The sequence below is a fragment of the Amia ocellicauda genome, chromosome 3 (genome assembly GCF_036373705.1).
Source record: "Amia ocellicauda isolate fAmiCal2 chromosome 3, fAmiCal2.hap1, whole genome shotgun sequence".
NCBI lineage: Eukaryota > Metazoa > Chordata > Actinopteri > Amiiformes > Amiidae > Amia > Amia ocellicauda.
In genome coordinates, this window is record NC_089852.1 from 36,665,765 (window position 1) to 36,690,527 (window position 24,763).

At 37.4% G+C, this 24,763-nt stretch overlaps 1 protein-coding gene across 6 annotated transcripts in view; it reads right to left on the minus strand.

Annotated features, from left to right (window-relative positions):
* LOC136746643 (protocadherin Fat 3) overlaps positions 1–24,763 on the minus strand; it is a 186,468-nt gene that overhangs the window by 134,315 nt on the left and 27,390 nt on the right. For 5 of the 6 annotated variants that reach the window (XM_066699271.1, XM_066699269.1, XM_066699270.1 and 2 more), the window contains exons 1-2: positions 17,483–17,892; positions 1,698–5,006 (exon numbers count right to left, since the gene is read on the minus strand). In XM_066699271.1, the coding sequence (XP_066555368.1) occupies positions 1,698–4,989 (3,292 nt within the window). In that variant the 5' untranslated portion in view covers positions 4,990–5,006; positions 17,483–17,892. Of the gene's footprint in view, positions 1–1,697; positions 5,007–17,482; positions 17,893–24,763 lie in introns of those variants that run through there. The other variant, XM_066699266.1, reaches the window with a different exon arrangement.

Sequence of the window (24,763 nt, forward strand, 5' to 3'; positions counted from 1 at the left end):
TGTATGTCAAATTACTGACCCATTTTAATGTCTTTATATTCAACATAAAAGCTACTGTGATACACATGTTATTGAAACACAAATGCACAGGAACCAGCTTTAAACAGTAGGAATGGGTAAAACAGAAAGACATCGCACAACTTTAAGAAGAGCAGTTACTTTTCCTTTTAACAATAATACTTCACTGCTTTTGACCTTTAAAATTATGGCAGTGTTATTTTCGAGTGCTATTTCGGGATTGTAGTTTTCTTCCAGGCTGGAAAATGGAGTTCACCATTTTGCTTTTAGCACTGGATACTGTAGCAAGATTTTGAACACAGTTTGGAGGTGAAATTTGGCTTCTCGGTATAGCTACTGTAGTTCCCAATAAATGCTTGACTTGACCTGTGACTCCAATTTGTCTTAGCCCCCAGTAAATGCCTACTTTGAAATACAACCTCTTCAAATGTACTATATCTCCACTGATTCCTGTGAGTAAATTCACACCCTAGGAAACACTGCGGCTCACTTATAATACCACTGACGTATCACTGCATGTGTAATTATAAGTGAGCTATTACCGTGCTATTATAAGTGACATGTTACTGTGGTATTCTAAGTGGTATTAAACTTTACTTTCCTCTGGTTAAGTCATTGCCCAAATCCATTTTGACACATACTGTAATATTCTGCAAGACTTTTTCTGAGTGTTTGTTTTCTGACATCTAGTAAATGTGTAGATTTGCCTGGACTCCCTTCAATAGGCATTTGTATTGTATCGTATGAAAGCAGCTAAGAGGAAAAAGCACACCAGGAGATAATATACCTTGCAATATATCTAAAGGCAATTTCATAATGTCAAAACAATTTACTGTACTATAAATGATACCTTTTAAAACAGCTTTTGTATAAAAATAATAGTATTTAAAAGGTATTTTATTGTCTCCCTTTTCTATTTGTCACCATTCCTTTGTTTCTTTCTTGTACGTGAAAATTGTAGAAAGGCACGAAACCTTGTGCCTGGCATGGTACAATATATAATAGCTTTAACATACTCCTTTTTGTTTTGTCTTTATTGTCTTTTAATGTTCAAATCCCTCCCAAGAAACAAGCAATAAAATCTGATTTCAACCTTTTGTGCCTCACAGTCAGGAATGTTCTATTTAATCTAAATAAATAACATTAGGCAATCCAAGGATATGTTACACAGGGGTCTTACAAAAGCTCTGCCAGAGTTCTGGCAAATTTTCTCCCACTCTTCAACAAAAGGAATCCACACTATTAACAGGAGAAGCACAAGCCAAATGTCTGGGTCAGGGGAAAGAGTGACATGACAACTGCACTAAATGTAAATAAAGAGCCGGTGTGGTAATTCAATCTGACACCTCACTCTCTCATACTACAACGAAAGCTTATAAGCAAGAGCTTAAAGCCTACTTAAGCACAACCATCCCATATTGGCTGCAGATCCACAATTAGATTCATTGTTATATGCCAGATTGGCCATCTAGTACACTAGTTTGAATAATACCCAGCCTTTGTTAACTGAAAAAGTAATATCCACTATTTTATACACTTTACCATTCACAGGTAATGCTGAAATACTTCATTTTCAGTCACTAAAGAACGTCACAAAAGGGAAAATGATGTAGTGTCCCCTAACCAATAACCTCATAAACAATTAAAGTCCATTAAGTATTCAACAAATGCAGGCTTACCTGTTTCTTCGTCAATCGAAAATCTACCAAGACCACTTCCATCCCGAATGGAGTACTGAATCTCTCCATCCCTCCCCACGTCGTCGTCTCGTGCGGTGACTTGAAGAACACTTGTGCCGATCCGAGAGTTTTCCTTGACCGAACCCGTCAAAGCAAAATCGGAAAAATAGGGTGGGTACAGATTTTCATTGACGTCCACCACTTCAACCTCCACAAAGGACACCGAGAGGAGAGAGACAGGCCGACCTTTATCCTTAGCCCTCACTGTCAAGTTGTAGAACTGCTGCTTTTCATAATCCAGTTCTTTGGCCAGTCGAATCACCCCGCTAGCTTTATCAATCTCGAATTTTCCACTGTAGTCGTTTGCCAAGGAGTATCTGACCTGGCCTCCTAATCCCAGATCAGGATCCTGAGTCTCCAGCCAGGCTATGATGGTGCCCACAGGTAAATCTTCAAGGACCTTCGCATTGTAATAGCTAGGAATGAAAGCTGGAGGGCAGTCATTGACATCTTCCAAGGATATCCGTAAAGACGTAACCGAGTACCGCTGACTCCCTCTCTCAGCTTTGTCACGGGCCTCTATTCTTAAATTAAAAATGGCCAGGAACTCCCTGTCAAGCTGACCAGCTACATAAACAATTCCATTTGTGCTGTTAATCCCAAACTGAGTTGTGCTCGTTAACATGGTGTACAAAATAGCACCATTAGGCCCTAAATCCTTATCGGTGGCTTCGACCTGAATGATTTCTGTGCCAATGATTGTGTTTTCAGGAATCACCGCACTATAGTTGTCCTGTAAGAACTGTGGTGTGTTGTCGTTAGCGTCCTCCACGTGCACAGTCAACAGCCGCCATGTTGATTTCTGCGGCTGGCCTAAGTCGTAGATGGTGATATTGAGAAGATACGAATCTGATTTTTCACGATCCATCGGCATCAGCACCGTTATTAATCCACTTTCAAGGTCAATGTTGAAACAACTGTCTTTGTTGCCATCAGAGATTACATATAATATCAGACCATTAAAGCCGGTGTCCCCATCATAGGCCTTAACCCTGAAGACACTCGCTCCAATTTTAAGGTCCTCACGTACAGAGATCTCAGAAGGAAAAGATTTATCAAACTGTGGAGTCTGTCTGTTCACCGAGAAGAGATCTATAAATCCATCTTCAATTTTGGGTTTATTATTAGCCTTAGCTTTTTTAAGCAGCTTTTCTGCCAACTTCTGAGCAACTCTGGTTTCTTTGCAGGAAAAGCTTTTAGAAGGCATTTTTCCATGCACAATGGAGATATTAACAAACATTGGGTCGGAAAAGTTTTCCCCATCGGTTGCTGTTATTTTCAAATTAAAGACTCCGTTTCTCGGATTGGCAGTAATTAGAGACCTCCTCAGGGTCAGCACACCAGAGTCAGGGTTCAGATCAAAGAAGCCACGTTCGTTGCCAGTGAGGATCTTGTATTTGACTAACTCAAGCTCGTCTATGTCTATGGCAGACATAGTCGTGATCACTTCCCCAACAGGTAATTCGCGTGATATTACACCTTGACAGGCTATTTTCTCAAACAGGGGCTGGTTGTCATTGACATTTTCCAGGTGAACAGTGATGTTGGCTTCACATTCACGTCGGTATGGCGAACCCCAATCAGAGGCCCTGACAACAAATACATAACTCTCTGATGAGGATTCAAAATCCAGCTCTTTGTTTGTGCTTATAACTCCAGTGAACTGGTTAATTGTAAACGGCAATGGCTGGAGACTGGCAATGCTGTAAGTTATATATCCATTCTCACCCTTGTCATTATCTGAAGCGGAGATGGTCAAAACATTTGTTCCGACTGGAATGCTTTCGTTTACGAACACTTCATAGGCAGGCTGCTGAAACAAAGGCATGTGGTCATTCGCATCTTCAATAGTGATCCTCACCCTCACTCTTAATTCACTGTCTAGCTCAACCACTTCAAGTTCGAAGGACTCTTTATTTAAGTTACTAAGATGTTGGACGGTCATGATTAGTCCAGTTAAGGGATTTATGTTGAAATATCTAACATCTTCTCCTGGACTCAAAATATATTCCACATCTTCAGGTTCAGGAGAAAGTTTAACAATTGCTACAATAAACCCAGGAGGAGATATCTCATTAAGCTTTACTTCATAAACCTTCTTCTCAAACTTAATTTCCACCGGGATGGGTTTTTTGACATACAAGTGCACCACTTTGACAGCAGAAAACTTCTGAGGAGAGCCCCTGTCCTTTGCCTGGAGAGTTAAATTATAACCGTAAGGAAAATGATCCCAGTCTACTGGTTCTGATGCCTTTATCATGTATTCATTGCTTCCTGCTCCTCTCACCAAATCAAACTGATCCAAAGGATCCCCAGCCACAATAGAAATGGATTCTATTTCTCCATTGGCTCCCTCATCTAAGTCCTCAACAGTTACTACAGCATAGGTGGGATCTTTGTCCAGCAGTGAAGGAGTGTGTGTGACCACATTCAAGGTAGGTGCATGTTCATTAATGCGTTCGATATGAATAAAGAGTTTTGCAGTGCTGCTCACTCCATTATTCCCATATAATTTCATTCCTCGGTCAACTGCCAGGATTTCCAGGTCATATCTGTTCCTCTCGTCAGAATTTAACTTGCCACTCAGAGAGATCACACCACTTGTGGGGTGAACAGCAAAAAGTTCAACTTTTTCTTTGAAGAAATAATAAAATTCTCCATTGGAGCCAATGTCTGCGTCTGTGGCTGTCACTTGTGCTATGCTAGTTCTTAGTGGAGTGCTCTCAGGGATAGTGACAGAATAGGTTGTAGGGGAAAACAAAGGCCGGAGGTCATTCATGTCTAAAACCTGTATGTATACTTTTGTCCATGTTTCCAAGTCTTCCCCTCTGACAGAGGCTTTTACAGTCAGTATGTAATTATCCTGTATTTCACGGTTTAAGATGGCAGAATTCCCACCTTTAGTCCTAATCCGCAAGAAGCAGAAATCTCCAAGCACAAACTCCTCTGCTTTGAAAAACCCTTCTTCATCTCCAGAAATAATCCTGTATTTGATATCCCAAGAGCGATGGACTAAAGTAATCCCCATTTTAACTTTACTGTTGGCATAGGTTCTAGCAGCTGAGTTCTCATAAACAGTGGCATTGTAAAGGGAACGTGTGAAGAGAAAGCGGGGTACATCTCCTGGATCCTGTAGGCCTTGGCAACAGCAGGAGAAAAGCTGGAGAAGTAGGAGGGCGAGGCAGAGAAGAAAGGTCTGTATGCCTGCCCAGTGGCCCATATTTACAGCCATCCCATCATTCTTCCATCCTGAAACAAAGAAGAGGGAAAGTGATGTCACCAGGGAGGCTAACCAACAAAGGCAGAGTTCTACATTGAAAAGATATACCACAGTTTAGAACTTGACCTTTCAACCCTAGGGCTGACAGACTACTAATTATTCATTTGATCAATAAGATGGATCACATTTTATTATCAGGTTGCCAAGAAACCAGGTCCAGTAAAATCATTGGGGACAGTTTGTAAACACTAATGTTAATCTGCATGGTAAAGAAAAACACGTAACTTAAGCAAAATTAATAAATAATAATAATTAGAGACTGATTGTGCTAACCTAAGAGTCATGAATAGTTATACCCTGGCCTGAAGGAATTTATAGCTATGGTAGTTACATAAACAATTGAGTTAGAATACTTTGATAAAAAAAATGAAATAAATATTATAAAACACAACTTGGGATGAGATTCAAACCTTTTGTCCATGTTTAACATGTCGCATTATATATGTTAAGCACAACCTCTGTTTTTCTGTTGAATTTCTTTCTCGATTTCCGATAAAGAGAAACAACTTAAAAATAAGACCCCACAAATATGTACTCTTCCCAATTGTCAGAGGCCAGGATTCAGTAAATGTCATGTTGAAGAGATAGTGGAAACCCTCAGTGGTCACATTCGGATGACAACATGTTTCCATTGGTTAGCTCTATAATGGACTGGCAAAGTCACCACTGTTTGTGCCGACGTCTAATAACATACTGCAGAGAAACAGACCGAACTCCAATGTTGCAATTCTTCTTCACTCATCCAAAAAAAACAATCTTTTCATATTCTTAGATAAATTAAATCTCTACAATAAAATAATACTAGCCAAGTAAAACGATAGTGTTTTTTTCTATATTTAATGCTGCCCGCATTCTTTTCATGAATAATGTGGCATTTAAGAAACTCATATGCCAGGTAATTAGTGGTAATCAAATTTTCAGATACCAAAACTGATTTAAAGTATTCTTCAAGCTAGTATAGAAAGCAGTGGTATATGACTGCAAGTTTTTTTTTTTTATTATTATTCTACAAATTAGTGTTCCAACACTGACAATGATTTGCTCTCCAATATAACCCTTCTTAAGCGGTTTACATGAAAAAAATAATCTGTCTATATTAGCACGAAAATGTGTGCATTTGTTTTTAAATTACTGAGATGGTAAGGAGGCTTGTGTCACTGTAGATTTCCTTTACAAGACAATGGAAATTAAATATCACTGTTTAAACCAATGAAAAATAACTAACATGAAATGTGTGGATGCTTTATTTAAATTTGTAATGGTTATTTTTTGTCTTATTGTCACACATTATTTGGATGACTATTTTAAGTCTTTTAATGACTACTTTCAAGTCTTCACAAGCTCAAAAGAATTGGTCAAAAGTAGAACCAACTTCTACTTCCCCTCGATCAGCAATAAAATACGAAATGTCAAATGTAAGGTTTTCAATCCTCCGGCCACACATTGCCTCCAATTACCAAGGACAATGCAAACTTGAGATGTTCTGAGAGACTAGAATACACTCTAAAAGGACAAGGTGATAAAAGTATAAACTTAGCAGATACTATCCCAGAGAGGAAAAAATAAAAGGCTAAACTTGAAATTATTATTCTCCTCTTTGAAGCGGCTGGCAACATAAAATTCCAAATACCACCCTGGCTAACTCCTAAGGATATAGATTTGATTTGATTTTTAATCAATATTGTAAGTTCCAAAGCTCATTTCCATTGAGTTAAGCCAAGCAATATTATGAAGTCTTTGCATAACACATAAGCTGAAGGTCTTGTAACAAAACCAATGCTAAAATAAATGTAAAGCGGGGAATTTCTGTTGTATACTCATCGTTAAGCCTCACCTTTCAAATAATGTTCCCTCCACTTACCTGCAGGCTATCGACATCAAACACCAGCAAGTTCATATCACCTTCACCTCCAACTATACACAAACACACACTTCCGCTGTACACACACCCACAGCGGAGTACAAAACTATCATGTGGACGGTGTAATCTAAGTTGCTTAAACACTGAAGGGAGTGTGTGAACACCGTCTATTGTTCCTTAAGCAGGTGTTCATTATGTTTATATTCAACACCAAGAAATGTCAAGTATTAGCTCAGCTACAATAACAAACCTTAGTACGTGCTCACATCCCCACCATTTAATCTGACCATTCAAGTGTGGTCTTTCACTAGAGTGTGAAGAAGCTGTGTCTGTGGTGTCAGTCCTGGGGTCCAAATTGTCACAGTGGGATCTCAAACCCAAAATTGACATTCACAAGAGGTACCTTACAGTGCAAGTACAAGCCAGTTAAGTCTGACATAAAATGAATCATGGTGGCACATATAATTTCTGAAGATCAAAAAGCAGCATTACTATGTTTAAAGTTTATATATATATATATATCAAATCATCCTAAAGCATTATGACTTAACAATTGCGACTTCTATTTGACCTTGGAGAAAAAATTAAATAAAGAGATTTAAAAAAAAAAAAAAAAGTCTCTTAATGCACAAGCTCATGTTCTAGAAAATGAAATCGCACAGGATATAACAATTGTGCAACTATGGTCCTTTAACTTTGCACAATAAGCAAAGGAATTTTTATATTTTGATAGAAACTCATGCTATAAACTTGCACTATGGTCAAATTACTGTGTTAAGGCCAGTGACTTGAAAAGAAAGACATTCTCACATAACACAGAGTATCTTGTTCGGATAAAACATTTGAAAGGGAATTCTGATTTCCTGCTGTGTAAATCTGACTTTAATAATTGAATGGCACCCCATATTCACTCTAGACTCGTGTATTCCTTACATGTAAGCGGTTTCGTTGGACATTCAGTGAGCTGTCCTTCAATACATAACAGGTATTTTTTTAAGTCCTAATTTCTATCACTAGAAGGAAACCTTACATTTTCCTTTGCCCTGTAGTTGCAGAATATTTGTTTAAGTGTTCATGATTCTTGGTTTTAATACAACTGATTAATTCATCACCTGCTCCACTGAACTAAATTACATTATTCTAGCTATTCAGCAATGTATGGTATAGTACATTAAACACAATGGACTTTTACATATCCTAGGGTTAAAAAAACAACAAAGCTCTACTGAGTGGACTAAAATTGTGAAAGGTTAAAATACATTTAAATGCAATACTTGCTATTCAAAATGAATCATAATGTTTTGACTTAAGAAGTAGTCCCATGTCTGCTGCTATAATGTTGTGGTCTGAGTCCTGAGAGTCAAGTTTAAAACATGTCTTCGCATTCAAATTGTGCTCGTCTCACCTTCAGTCTGAACAACAATACATTTAAAACATAACTGCTAATAAAACAGCAGATTGGGAAACTCTCCAGGGCACTTATTAAAATGGCTATATGCTTCACAGAGCATTGATTTCATTGAAGCTCAACTTCGAATTTGTACTCCTGTTCTGTACAATTGGTGTCTGGGCTCTCATTTACACAGCAAAGAGAAGAATGTGGCTCCCAAGTGCAATTGCAGTTCTGTACAGCTGCTTTATGTAGTGAAGAGAAAGATGCATGTGCCTACCTTTGCATTCTGAATAAGCTTATGCAATGAGCATCACATTGGCATACATTCAATTAGGGCTGGGCTGTATACCGGTATTCATTCATGGACTGGTTTGGACTTTTTCTATACCTCCATATCGGTATTTTAAAGTTTTATATGCAAAACTGAATAATTTACTAATTACCGTGTCATTCAATCATAGCATTCAGCTACCAATAGCTGTGCAGCTGCTTGAGACTGCGCTGTCTGACATGAGACGCATCTGATCAAAGAGCGCCAATTATGTTCGTGTAACGCAGATTTCCGCAGAGCTGCATGGCTCCACCAATGGGATCGGTTGGATCTTGCAGATCTGCTCAGAACTGCGCAAATTGCACTACAAGAACGCGACCATTTTTCTTCAGAAACCTTGCAAAAATCGATGTAATTGGCTGACTTAATTTATTATAATTTTAGTTTTTATTAAAAAAAATAGAATTGCTAATCATTTAAGTAACAACTTAATTATTGTGCATCATAGATTTACATTATTATTATTATTTAATAATTGATGTAATTATTTAATAAAGCATTGTCAATGCTAAAGTGTCGATCAGGATTTCTATATCTATGGTTTTGACAGTGCTGTTCACAGCTTCATTGTGTAATGAAAGTTGACACTCGTCTCCGTTAGCAAGGGGGCAGCAGTAGTTTTCATTAATTTAACACGTCCCTCTTGCTTTTTGCATAATCTTTTACTCACAGCCACAGCTCTCCTCCTGCAGCAGCGTCTCAGAGCTGCGCTGGTCTGCGCGTCTGTGAGTCTCTGCGCAGATCTGCGCTTCTCGAACGCGACCCTTGTTCTGGAATGGATGCGCCTCAGCCAGATACTGAAAATAAACTCCATGCGCATTGCGTGTTGGCAAACAAACAAACGTGATCAATGCACTACGAATGCGAGATGGAGAGCAGTGTGGGTGACACCAGTGAATCTGTCTCGAAAGAAAGGTGTGTCATTGATAGTGTGGACATGATTTGGTTTCAAGACAACTGGCACAGGACAGGGAAACATAATTCAATGTCAGCTGTGTCCTATTATTTTTGCTTTACGAACAGTATTAAATTTGCCATTAAAAAATACTGTCATATTGTGATACTGTATTCTGGCCGTATCGCCCAGCCCTATATTCACAATGCATATGTTAAAAGACAGATGGATTATAATAAGTACATAAACTAGCAAAGGGATTCAGGCTTCTGTGTGCATTGTTTTTCCCCTTTTTTTAAATTATTATTATTATTTTTGTACATTCTGCTTGTTAATATTAAACAGGTTAAATTAGTGCATGACTGAAATTTCTATTTAATGCAAGTAATTGTACAGCATAATAAATACACTGCCTGAAAATTAGAGCCAAACATTCAAAGGAGTATGGATTGTCCAGCTAAATTATGGCTAAAATGTACTAGATATTTCTATAAAATGCATTCACTAAGGTAAATATTGTGGTTCAGTAATGGAAAATAAGTGTTTAATAGGTGATATTTAAGTGGAGCAATTATTCTTAATTCTGAATAGAATAAGTTGGAATAAATATGTTCAAAATGTGCATTTACATGGCTAAGACTTCCTGTGGTTTTCCCAATACTAGAGGAATATCCCACCCTCCATATTAACAATTTTCAGGCCTGGAATATTATGTTTCATATTCTGAATATTTCTGAATACTAGTGAAATGTTAGTGGCCATGAAAACACAGTCATAATTTTATAAACTCTTTTAGAACAGTGTTCTCAGTGTACACAATTATTAAATAAATACAGATAATTAAACTGATCACTTGCAAGACTGAGATTTGGGGGATATTTGCAGTGAAGGACTCTGACTTTTGTAATCAAAATGTAGTTTGCATAGCATGTTATTTGTTTGAGTTCTGTAATAATAATCTTTCTGTAAAAATAAGTAATCCTTCCATAATTATTTTAGGAATGTATTATCAAACATATAGTATGAGCAGAATCCATTGTTTTTTTAATCTATTTGTTGCAACAACAAAAAAAGCTGGTGGTTTTTCATCTTCATATTTAAATTTTGTATGCTGACATACAGTTGACAGTTTCTACAGGAGGTGAAAAAAAACTGATGACCTTGAAAAAGAACAAAAATACTGTTTTTGTATTTGTTTTTCTTTAATACTGTTAGTTCCCCTTGTCCTTCAGCAATAACTATCACACTTTTTGGTTCTTTTCCAGTAAGTCTGACATAAATAAGGACATTGTGGATTCTGATATTGGACACACTCTTTGACAAGCACTCTTGTACATCATACATACTGATGAAATGCTTATTTTGTATGAATTGTGATGTGTGTGTTGTGGGGAGGGGGTATAACATGATAAGCATTCACAAGGAACAAACAGACAAATTGATTACAAGGAGCATTTTACTATTGTTCAGAATACAGAGAACTGCTCTCACTCTCACTAAAATGCCCTAGTCAAAATGACTAAACCTTATACGAAAGCAATTAAGAGTCAGGTTATAGTCAGTGTTAATATCCCTCTCTGATCAGTGAGTGACCAAGTTGTCCTTATTGGATTGTTCGCCAGTGCAGGGCCATTTAATTAGTTCAATTGGTGATGCCGGCACTCCCTTCACCGTGGCTGTCAGCAGAATCAAGACTGACCCAGTTAATGGAAAGCGGAGAAGATCGCGGCAATCGGCCATTTTTACAGCAGAGGTAATGCAACAGTCTAGCAAGTGCTCCTATTAGAGTATTCAGACTTCAATTACCATTTTAAGTTAGTTCTGTCAGATCTCATACTCTTTCATCACAAGTGATGGCTGAAGAATCCTTAACATATTCGCCTACATTTTGATTTTATATAAATCTATTTCCCTGAAGAAATACGTATGCAAATGCAACTGACTCCAGGCACAATTACACCTACACGTACCACCGTTGCCCCAGTACTGAAGATCCAACTTGGAATCTGAAAACCAAAGAAAGGCTAAATGAAAATTGATAAATTAATAGTTTAAAATATTTAGAATAGATTCTTATTAATATTGCATCACATCTACAGAATGCTTACAACTATTCAGTAACATACTTTAATGCTGATAAACCCTTAAAGCGGAAAAAAAAAAAGCCTTTTCAGACAGGCAACCAGGTTTTTATTGTTTAGCAAACCAAGTTAGGCCATATGACTTTTACCCCCCAAGTCTCCCGAATTAAACCCACATGACAAATTGTGCATTCTCGAAACATCAAGAGTAAAGTTGCTTAAATGGATCTCAGCTTCAAAAAATATTTTGAAGTTTACATGGACGATGTGATTGGTTCCACCCCCCACCCCCCAAGTGCACTCTAAATGAAAACAGAATATAATTAATCCCTATAGGAAAAATAGTCTGACAATGTTACAAGAAATTATTGAGATTGAACAAAAAATAAGTAAAAAACTAGTAGGGGATACAGATGTGACATGATTACTTTTTTGGATGGTAGTGGATTAGCACTGAAATAAAGTTAGATCTTCAGCCACAAAACAATGTGCGAGCTGCATTGCAATATGTATTAGTGGATGGAAACTACTGCACATGCTCAGAATGATCAGGCTGATAAAATCCACCTACAGTTCAACATTTTAATAAACATATATGTATTTAACATGCAGGACACGATTGGGAGAAATGCAAGAGAGTAATGGGAAATCGAATGAAAAGCACAGGGGATATAAATCCACATTTTATATGGTAACCCTTAAACCCCCAATCATTCGTTTTCCTTATATGGACACTGTTCTGCTTTACGGTCAGATGTTACTAAATTCTACACCTCTCCGCCGAATGGATAGTAACAATACAACATAACACACGTTGTGGAGACAACGTAGCTGCCAGGCAAAGCGGAAAATCTGCCAAAATAAGTGTAAAAATCTGCAGAACGTCACCCGATAGCTTCTTTCCTGGATGAGTCAGATGTCTTTCTTAAATCCCCCCCACAGACAAAGGATTATATATGGCAGAAGTGGAGCCCCCCCTCAGTTGACTGCTGTGGATCAGTCTCCTGCCCACACCTGCATTATCCATCAGGGATTGTCTCAACTAACTCCTGACAACTCCCACCGCATCAACCTCCACCAACTCCAGGGCCGCCCCTCCCCCAGCCGTTCTGCTCCAGCACCCTAGTCACTGCTCTGGGTAACACCTCATTATCATGCTAATTCAGGTTCAAAAGCCTGGCTCCCCTATTGCTGCTGCTCTAATATTAAGCAGCTACTTTCTGTGGGTATAACAGATTTAAGCCAATCCAGGCATTTTATTACCCCCCCACTCCCTCATTCACACTAACAGACAACAGGACACTGCATTTTCACTATGCACTACATTCTCTTACATGCAGTTGCGTATGTATGTACCTACTACATAGGCCTAGGTATATTTGTTGTCCAAATTAAACAAATGTGCTTTCTGTAAGTAGTGAAGTTGTGGATTGGTGGGCTGTGCTTGAAGCCTATTGTATAAAAAAAACAAAGCACTACTATGTAATACAAGGTAAAACCACAAACTTAGGCACCATCATAAACACATGTATAAAGTACTTAAATGTGTCTAAACATTTTTATTCAATCCAGTGTGTTGTCCTCAAGAGGTGCCATTATATTTTAAGCTCCTACTCCGTATTTCAGTCTGGCTTGTGGAAATCCAAAAATACATTACAGTAGATCCAGTTAGCCCTAACATGCAGTAGCAGATACTGCTTGGATAAAATGACAGGATGTTTATAGGTCTATAGCTTTCCACAGAATGTCTATACCTAAGAATATTGCGGCAGTTTATGTCTTTTGTGATGTAGCGATGCAGTTCCTGCCCCAGGATTCCCCCACTGCATTTCCACACCATTTAAGGCAAGAATTCCTGCACAATAAACATTGCATTAAGACTTTGAATAATGTATTTCTTTACTGTACATGCACCACAGAACATGGCCTAAAGTACTGGTGCTGTTAATCTTTGTGCAGTTACAACATGTTCAACCACTCTACCATAAAACGTGTACAAAAAGTGTCTGTCAAGCTCGTCCTGAAGTTAAAAGGAAAGAAATGGAACAATTATTGATGTGCTGTGGAAGATTTGTAAAGGACATATAAAATACTTAATCAATACCTAAGTCATAGGAAAACATTTCCAGTTGACTCTGAGGGCCCAGCTACAGAAGTCAAACAAACCAAAAGCGAACAAAACCCAAACATTAAAAGATAAAATCCTCCCCTCTGCCATTTGATGTTAGTGCGTTAACACCAACACGCGCAGTATTCATTGCTGTCTTATGATATGCTTCAAGGACACCCACATGTCTTTCATAATGTATGTGAACGTATATAAATAATTCTACAAAGAAGAAAACCGATTTTCCCCCCAATTTAATAAAGATCTATTCTTCTCCCAAGTTCTTTTCTTGTATGCACTGCATCATTATATACATTGAAAGCCACGGTAAATGATGCAGTCAGATGCCTTTACCTGGTTCACTTGGTTTCATCAATTAAAATATCCCTATTAACAGGCCATTTTGACAGGTAGTTATTTTCACATAAAATAGCAACACGTTTGAGAGAAAGGCTTGTGTGAATGTCTGGGATAACCCTAGAGAAAGACAAGGTCATGTAATTCACATGTGGGTTTGTAGGACGAAACATGAACATCTACATTTAATTTTCCACTCACAAGCACAAATTTCACATGTAAATGTGCCATTATCTAATCTTAACATACTAGTATAATACATGTCACAACCGGTTATTCTCTTTAGTGTTTACCCATATTTGATTGAATTGGACAGCAAGGCAAGTCTACTAAAGCAAAGACAGTACAGCCACCTTTCCTGATCCAAAGAGCTTTGGTGTCATAAGAGCCATGTTCATCATAGAATAGATCTCCACAAAGTCTGCATCTCAGGCGATTTTCAGTCCTGGTTCACTTAGGTACACTGTAAAATTATAAATGTTACAAACAACATAAAGGAATTGACCACTTTTAGCTAAACATGAGTCTTAGAGTGTATGACAAATTCGACCAAAGCGGCAAAGAAGCAATGCAGTAGGGGGGATTCTCACGAGAAGCTTGGTGCCGAGACCCAATAATTCAATTTTGAATTGGGGCGACCAAAGGGCAGTTTGTTTGTTTTGTATTTAACTTCTTTTGAAGTTGTTGCTCTTTGTTTCCAATAGAAAATTCAGAGTTGTTGTTGTTTTTTAGAAAGGGTTTTGCTTTGATTCATCTCCAGTGAGTTTGGAGTATGTCAAGGGCAGTATTGTTTCATACTGTTGGTGAAGTTTGATGGGGGGAGGGAAAAAGATAAAAAAGGTTCAGATCCATACAACTCATTTTTTGCAGTCAAAGCAATAAGAGCACAGCTATTGATTCAAAATCCCCATTGCTCCGAAATGAAAATATAAAAGAATAATGATAAAACTGAAACATAACCACAGAGAAGCAGAACCCATTAAACCATTTAAGGTTTTTTTACCTGTTATTTTAGGTTACAATTGCTTTGTTACTTCCAAGAGAAAGGACAGCCAGGCATTGGTGTAATTTGACAATCAGCCTCAATGTGCAAACTGGAACAGGTTACTTTTTTGGGGTCAGGACTTCCCGCTGGTTTGCAGATGAAAGTGAAAGTAGATATTTGAATCAATGCTCTCTCTTCAGGAGACCCACAGTAAGATGCAGGAACCCTCTTCTGACCAACTCAAAGACTTACAAAAATGTTCAAATCGCAGTTTCAGTGCCAGTGCAATTATGTTAAATGCTCAGCGGATGCTCCTGTGGTTTTTACTTTTTCTTTTTGCTTTAAATTAGTTTTTCAAAATGTAATTATCCATTTGTTTGTCTATTTCCAACAAGAAGGCACATTCTGTATATCTTTTTTATAACAGCAGATCCATACCAACTATAAAGTACTTTAAATGGTCCGTGCACAACTTCATAGACCAAATATGTGGAAAACATATTTACCATGTTTAACACATTTACCATATTTATATGTCAAATGTATTCATTATTTTTCAGATAAGGCCATGTTTTGAGGATGTTTAGCATTCATACCATTGTGAACCTACTACATTGTTCATTGTTTTAGTAAGTATTGAGTATTTCTATTATGGCAATAACAAATAGCAAGCTTCTACTCATGAGTGGAGAAATCCATTGTTTCTTAACTGTGAATTCGTCATAATACAATATGCGCAAGTGAAAGCCATTACCTGTGAAATATTCAGGGATCTTATTAACTACATGTGCTATATACCCATCATGCATTCCAGCACATGTCAGTGGAAGGACTGAATTGATGTACCTTAGCAACAACAAATTATACAAATTGCTATAATAAAAAGAACAACTGTTCTGAACATCCTTCCTCACAGACTGGAATATAATGTGCTTGAATTTATACTATTCCCACAAATTCCATGAAAAGACCAAACAAAACAAAAAATGGCTAGGTTATATCTTCTACAAGAAAGAACCATTTTTAAAAAGCAGCAAAAAAAACAAAAACAAATTAGCATTGCGACCAAAAATGAAAAAAAAACAACACAAAGCTAAACTAAGCACCCATGTGCTTTAGGGTAGATTACATTCCCAATGTTTGCAAGAGCTGCTGGTATAAGCAGAAAAAAAATACCTGATCATATCTTCACAATGGAGATCAGTGTGAACATTTTCCCTGATAAAGATCATGCAGTGCCCTAACAAAACTGTTTCAACAGCAAGCTTAGGACAATAGGTACTTAAAAAGAAGCATTTTGGTTCGGAGGTACTTTAGTATCACTGTGTCATGCTCCCACAGCCCTTCTGCATCCATGATATAAAATCCTGAAGACAAAGTACTGAGCACATAGCTGTTACTGTGCTGCACCAGGCTCTTCAGAACATCAGATTTTAAAACAGGCTGTGATAGATAAGTGGCAAACCATGGCAGCTAGACAAATGTGGGCATGGCATTTAGTGCAAGGAGTTTAAATGATCTTATTATATTGCCAGGCACTATTCTGTAAACTTCTCTAATACAGTATGATTAGAGCTATTACATCTGCAAGGGAAATCCAGCTAATATTTTGATGAATACCATGGCTTCACTTTTAAAGGTATTCTTGTTAAGGGTCCGGGGGTGGGGGTGTGTGTGGAATATAGCTGTGCTTTTGGAAGCTTTGCATATATTCTTTTTGTCAGAAAAAGTATTACACATCCATAAAATATGCAGAGTTATGTTTTGGAAATTTTACATGCATGAGCAAAATGTTTTGTTTTCTACTGTTCAGTGTGTCAGTTTAACAGCCACCAAACATCACTTAGTAAGTGGGGTTTTTTTTGGTTGCTTTTTTTATTTCCCTTTGTTGACTTAAAGGAAAGATGGGAAAATTCTGTTTAAATCAAAAGCTTCAATACTCTTGCAACTAAATATACATGGCCACATTAAGATTTCAGCAATAAAGTGCATGACATAAAATCAGTGACTATCTCTGCTTATTTTAAAAAATCTCTGTGGGAGTTGCTGCTCGTTTTGAAGTCTTGATTTTTCTGGCACCAGCCTAAAGTGCATTGCTGCACCACTTAACGGACAACGCGGCGAAAAGAAATCTAAGCCGGCATTCATTCATTGAAAGGCTAACTGAGAGAACTCTCAAAAAGGAAAAGTTTGTGAAGTTAAGAAAATCATTCAGAGATGACATTATGCCCAAGCAATACACTTTACGCTTTCCAATTTTTTCACCTTTCTTTAATCTACAGCTCCATGAAATAACACTAAAAGTTGTTATCAAGCAAGCATGGGCAAGAAAACAGTCCTAATGAAGGCTACGCAAGTCTGCACACCCTCACTGCAGACAATGAAATTAATTAAAAAGCAAAACCAAAGCACAAAGTGTATGACAGAAGCCTTACCTTAAGCGTAAAGGAGCTACATAAATTCTCTCAGGACACAACAGCTCTCATGGCTACATGGTATACAGTCTTCACTTCTCACAGCTTTTCATTTAACTTCACTACCGCTGGTCCACACGGCACACAACACTCCTACGGGATTAAACGCACATTGCAGACAGCAGCAGAGAGTCTGCTTGCCGTAGACTGTGGTGGTACAGATCCAGGAAGAAAAAAAAAAGAAAAGAAAAAAATACTGAGCAACTGCCAAGATTAGTTCTAACTGTCGTGTAGCATCCCTCACAAGTAGCAAAAAAGGAATGGAGAGACAAGGAGGCTGTGAAAACTCGAGAGAAAGTAGCACTGTACTGGTGTTGTTTCAAGTCTTTTAATTTGGCCCTGCAGAGGAAAGCTCAGAGAGAAAAGAGCCAATCTTTCTTAGATAAGAAAGCAAAAGCAAAGGGGGAGGGTAGTGGAGTCGCGGGGGAGAAGGGAGGGGGTAGCAGTGCCGCGATGTGACATACATATGGAATGAGCGCTGGAACAATGCTGACAAGACAAGCCAACCAACGGCACTTCAGGCAGCTGCATATTGAAACAGAGAGTTTTGAAGCTCTGCAAAGAAAAACAAGAAGCAAGGTCAGATAACCAATTGGACAAAAGGAGCCACCCTACCGTATACTGAATGCAAAATGTTAGTAGACATGGAACACACAGGGAAAAAACTAAAATGTTCCTTTATTTTCCCCATTTACACCTTTGCAACTAAAAAGGCTTGGCCCAGGCTACTACAGCTGTAGTTACAGAGGTTTTAGATTTTACTTGCCACAGATTAGTCCCCTGAGTTTTCAATTCCAGTTGGACCTAATTAACACTATGCCTTGCTAGGAAGGAGCCAACCTCCAGATTTATCTATGGCTTTACAGAGACACAGACCTCGTCGTTCAGCTGCCATCAAGATTAAAAATCAATCCGTTTCTTCTTTTTTTTTTAATGCTTGCCTGTTTTCTTATTGTTGTTGTTGTTGTTTTTTTACAATTTATGTCAAAGCAGTACTGCAAACCTGTGTAAAGTGGATAGAAAATAAGCTGAAATGAAAATCATACAGTATTTATAGGTAATCATACACCTGACGTATAGTGCTATCAGTAACAACACAGACCTTCTGCATTGATTGTTGACTGCTTATCAAAACTACATTTCTGCCTATTTTGTGTAATAACAGACAATGTAAATAGGTATCATTAAGCTTAAAATGAAAGTTTCCTTACAATAATAGTTCCCAAGAACATAAAATGTTCAAATCCTGTAATATTGCTCCACCGTGTAATGCACATATAGTCGAATACAGAGTTGTTAAATGTAAATTGGAGAACCTAGTGCAGTGTTGTCAGTTGTATGAATTATCGTGAAAAATTACCCTACTACTTCCCGTAATGGTTTATACCCTTTAATCGTTTTGTCATTTTACATGGCTACATTTAACCCAGGCATAGGGATCAGATCATGACAAAGGTTCTCAATAAATATGGTGAGGGGTTTGAAAAATTATATATATATATATATATATATATATATTTATACATATAGTGTATACACGCACACACAAATCAGTACAAATGAAAAAAAAATAATAAGGAAGTATATTTTATCTCAGAAACTGTAATCACTGCTTGCAATTACCACACTCAGTGGGAGCATTGTAGCTAATTGCAACAATAAAAGTGTCTTTATCCCATGTGATTTGCACTGCACACACAGAGCCTCAATGAGAACACGTTTGCAAGTATGGCATGTACTTTGAGTAGGCTAAAGCAACGGTCTCCTACACAATTTGTCATAACCAGACGGTAGAGAGGAGAGGAAAAAGGATTGAAAGAGAAAGAAGAAAACACTGCCCATCCCCCACTCTTATAGGAAGACTTTTACATGCTGTCCAAAGGTAGCAATAATGAGCTAGCACCGCTGCCTGGTCCAGTGGGGTTTCTGAGGGAGGGGGAAAAGGTTTTCGCAGGGAAGCAGCAAAGATAATCAGTATTTGGAGACGTATGAACTACCTTAATACTAGAAAGGCAATACTGAACTGTACCACATTTTCCATAACAGTAAACATTTTATGACATGGTCAGTTTCACCACACACCTATGACACGAAACATGTTTGTGATCAAAAATAACAATTCTCCACATTTACCGATGTCCTATGAGTTTGGTGTATCCTTTATCCATGTTCCAAAACCCTCCAATCACAAAGAGGGATGACCAATATTCTGGTCAAAACTTTGAATAAAAATATTGCTGTAGTTTAAGCATACCATCAGTGAGAAATTGCCTGTGATAAAAATGCAAGAATGCTACTGTATCTGAGGAGATGTCAGACCAAGCTACTCTTAAGTGCGTTTGCGGTTAGGTAAGCCTGGACATGGCCTAAAGGTATTACAGCTCAATGGTATAAGAACTTACATTTAAAAATGGCTTAATATTGAATTACATTTCTTTTATTCCACTATGCAGTGGTCTTACTCTTCTTTTTTTGCTCAGAGTGAGCCACTGTAATTTATTTCCTGCCGATTCAGCAAGATGGTTAAAGGATATTTAGTCTTAGACAAAACTCCTCAGATTACTTCAGTTTGTTGTTTTTATTGACTATGTACTGGCCCAAGCAATGTGTCAAAATGCCTAATAAGGCTCTCTGTATATAAAAACGGCCAGAAAGTTGTCATTTGCACAATTATATTTTTAAAGGATGCATTAAAAATCATGAAAATGGCTTATTTTTTCTTCATAAATAGACCTTTAATGATACAAAAAAGATACAAAATATGAAATAAAGAAGTAATACAAGCCTGCTAATCAAGGACACTTAGGACCTGAAAAGGCACATTCTTTCAAAATGTCAAGATACGCTATATATTACCATTGCTGATCAAAGTATAAAAACAGGTGTTACAGCACAGAGATACACAGTATTGGTTGTCATTAGCCATTCTAGTCGTTAAACCCAAAAGGCATCTTGGGTTTCGAAGCTTGTGAAAGCACTATAAACCAAACTGTGTTTGAGAAGCTGGAATGTTTTAAACATTTGTGAAGATTTACTGACACTCTGGCTATGCCATTAAGCATCCGTGAAAGTATTTAAATTAAGACAGGAGGAGAAACATTCTGGAGAACAAATAACAGAAGAAACATGGTTTATAAGCAGGTAATGAAGGCTGCTATTAATACTCAATATATTTGCCAAAACATGACTTGGATGGTGGCTATTGTATGTTTCCAGTAGAAACTAATTATAATGACGAAATAGTTAATAAACTCCACCCCCCACCCCGCTTCCATCCCTTCTCCCATTCTTTTTAGTTTCATTTCTTGCAATAAGTACTGCAAGATTTATGTGCAATGAATTTCCAATTACCGGCCCCCACCAGCTGGACTGTCCGTCACAGATTGTGCTTGAGCACTGGATGTCTTCACCTCTTTGTCCCCGCGAGACGAATCTGTGTGCACATTTGAAAAAGTTGTACAAATCAGTATCTAGCAGCTCTGTTTAATTTGAACCTGGTTTCAGCTCCAGGGCACAATGCAGCCGGTTTCTTTAGACGACTAACTGCTCCCCTCTTACTCAGATTAGACTAGATTGCTTGTGTTCTACCTAACATGTCTGAACACACGTAGTGGTTATAGACGTTTTAATGATTTTTTTTTTTTAAGTCCTAATGCAGAGAGAAGGAATGAGACAGATAGCGCCACCATAAACTCAATGAGGGGCTGCACATGAATAGGGGCAATTTGAAAGGTCTACTCACTGCAAAAGTGTAATTTGCTCTAAAGGTTACAAAACCCATGAAAAATACCTTATGGCAAATTAAAGATGCACGTTGTTTCAAGTTCTATATTTGAAATAAGTATTACTTTCCTTTAAGAAGAGGAAAAAACGAAAATTATATACTATTTTAGCAAAGCATTTTTTAAACAACCCTTACGAGTACTGCAGATCACTTAGGGGAGGAAAAATAAGAAGTTCTTATGCTATTGAAAAGTATCTTTTGAGCGTGACCTCAACTGGCAGCTGAATTGCCACTGTATGATGGTCTTGCGGTATTTCTAAACAGTGTCTTTAAAGTTTAGCCTTTTTCCTAACAGATTCCAGATGGGCTGCGATGTAGTTTTAAAGCACAAGAACTCAAACTACAATGGCCTGAGGTATGAGTAGAGAACTGAAAGGTCGTCTGTTCTATTCTGATCTTTTATTTGCTTCCCCAACCATATCTACAAATAGACACTTTTTCTATACCACAGGTCTTGTCGATAAAAGGGTTCAGGATTGTGTGTTTGCTTTTCAAATTAAAAGAGTAGAAAGTTTCCTTCCACGCTGCATCAAGGTTATTTTGCAGAAAGAGGGTTGAGAAATTAAAATGTGGTGGTGTGACACGGAGAAATAGTTATTGGGTTTTTAACAATGGAATTTGGAGGGCTTCTATATATGGACAAGATCTGTCTGTCTTTTTTGGAAGATTGTAAGGTTCAATTTTCCATATTTAGATTTTTTATGAAGCCATTGACAAATTATTACAAACACTGCATGGACATTCAGTGAAGTTCAAATTAACAACACAATAGAATGTATTTTTATGGAAAATTGGTGGAGTGGTGTTCAACATGCTTTGTAATCGAGGACAATATGATTTCAGCATTCCTTTAATAACAGCTTTGCAAACCAAACCACCTTCTGTGCTTATCCTGCCCGATTATTGGGTATTTACTGCATTTGACTTTAAGTGGAGGGACTGCATGATAAAGTCAAAGGAAAGCATATTCAAAGTGAAAGCTACAGGAGAAGCTGTAAACTGATTCAGATTTTCAAACAAAGCATAAAAAGCACTACAGTAAAATTACTGGTAGATTTAGAGCTTAGTCATGCTCTAGTGCCCAAGCATATAGTTCTTGAAGTCTAAGATGAGGTTACAACACTGAAGGGCTACACAAACACACCAAGGTTACTGAAGGTTTTCTGTTGTTGTTGTCTGTGCACCACTTGCGTTTCAACTTCTGAGACATGCATTGTAAGTTTTGATCTGAGAAGAACTGAAAGGACCTTGGGGGTTTTAACCATCGGTGACAGAGAACTACTAGCCAGTCTGAAGATTGCATGTGAACTGATATCAAACTAAAATGTAGTATGAGATACTGTATACAAGTGTAACATATCAGTGTGACTTCTCTGCAAAGACGACAAAACCAAACTGTAAACGAACACTTACATGCTACAACAATTTCACTTAATGAAATTCAGAATACAATCACTAATAAAGCAATATACAGTATGGTAATATATATTCATTGTTTACATCACTTTGATACTGATTTTTGAAGGGCTGCTACATTTATTTTGGGAGATTCTCAGAAATGCTTGTTTAAATGGTATACTCTCCATAATATGCAGGAGTCTTCTATTGTTCTATTCTATTTGTACATTACTTTTTGGTTTAGTAGTATTTATACTATGTATTAAGTACTTATGTTTGATAGCTTTTAGTGCACATTAAAAATATCAAGGGAGGAATATTACAGATAGAAACATCCTCATCACTTTTGTGTTGAAATATACAATGTCTTTCTTGAATAAGATTTTCAGTTTGTCATTTGTCAAAAGGGAAAAGGAATTAAAATAGTTGCATGCAGTAAATCATATTTTTACAGTAAATATCAGGTTATCGGTTTGAATTCCAGATTGCTAACCAAGAGTACATTCAAACATATCCGAGAAATCTCTTCCCATTTACTGCGTTTCCCCAGCAAAAGTAGTCTAGAGATTTTTAACATTGCTGTACAGCATCTAGACAGTAATTGTTCTGGAAAGTTAAATGACTTTGCTTTTCATGCCATTGTTCAGCAGAGACACGGGGCAAACTATACGATGAGAATGATGATTGGGGCTCAAACAAAGAAGCAAAATTACAGAGGATGCCACAGAGCCTGGTGAAATATTTTACTTGCCCAAAAGCACTGCTGAAGAACATTTCATCTGACAAGATAATTCTTATTCTCCAACCGGAAAAACAAGAGTCAGAAAATCAGAAAATGTCTTCTATTGTGTCATGGAAACAATACATTAAAGAAATAAAACACATTTAAAAACAATGAGAATTCAGAAGAATTAATAGAAGGTTCCAGCTTCTAGGTGCTCAAAACACATTTACTCTTTTTGAAAACTGGAAAAACAAGAGCATTTTGTCAGCGCTGGCCCGGCACCAGAAACCTTTGAGGAATGTCAACAACAAACAAGCCATTAACAAATACATCTCCTTGAGATAAATCAAAAGAGACTCAAAACTTTGCCTCTTGTTTGCGAGGCCTTTGCTGCTCCTGGAATACGTGTCTGCATACTGCCAATACTTTCTGTCCATCCGATGCATTACTGTCTCAGCAATATTAGAGTGGGCTTCAAAGGTTAAAAGGAACTATAGACTGGAAAATGTTAATCTTGTTTTCAGCAATTTTCTTTTTGAACTTCTGTGATGTGGTGATTTAAAAAAAGTTGCAATTCAGTGAAGAATTCTTATTTGACTATCTATTTTATCTTTTCTTTTTTACACTATATTTGGGCAAAAGCGTGGAATCTTCTATTAATCTCATTCATAAAGTACCATGAAGCAGGTTTGTATTCCTTCCATGGGCAAAGAATTGATTTAGCGATTTGGGAGTATATTTACAGAACACAATGGACGTGGAATAAAAGAGGGAGAGAGAGAGAGATAAGGAAAAAGATGGAGAGAATACAAAATAAAAAGAGAGATAAAGAATACTGAGCATACCCACACAAATGCACACCGTTTATGCCGTTACATGTCAGATGGATTTGCATAATCTTTAGATTCATCCCTTTCTACATTTAGACTCTACTATGCCTTGGGGTAGAGTTAATCAGTGTAATGTGTTAAACATAGGCTCCGAAAAGGAGAGAAAAAAAATCACAACCACATATAAATCTAATGTATTATTCCCATTGACGTACAGCATAACGTGATGAACTGCTTTCTATTTGGAAACAAAACGGAACACCACTGCAATACGTTATAGCTTCCATATCTGCCGAAAAGTAATGAAAGTGACTCTCGACTAATGAGTCCAGGGGAAGGGAACAGGGTAACCTGGACTGATCTAGATAAGCCTGGGGTAATTACTGAAACAACTTGAAGAAAAGCACTGGGACTCGTTTCATTTTTAAGCTACTGATGTACAATCTCACCATGCACAAAAACATAAAGTATAGATGCTGCACAAACAGTTTCTACATTATAATAGA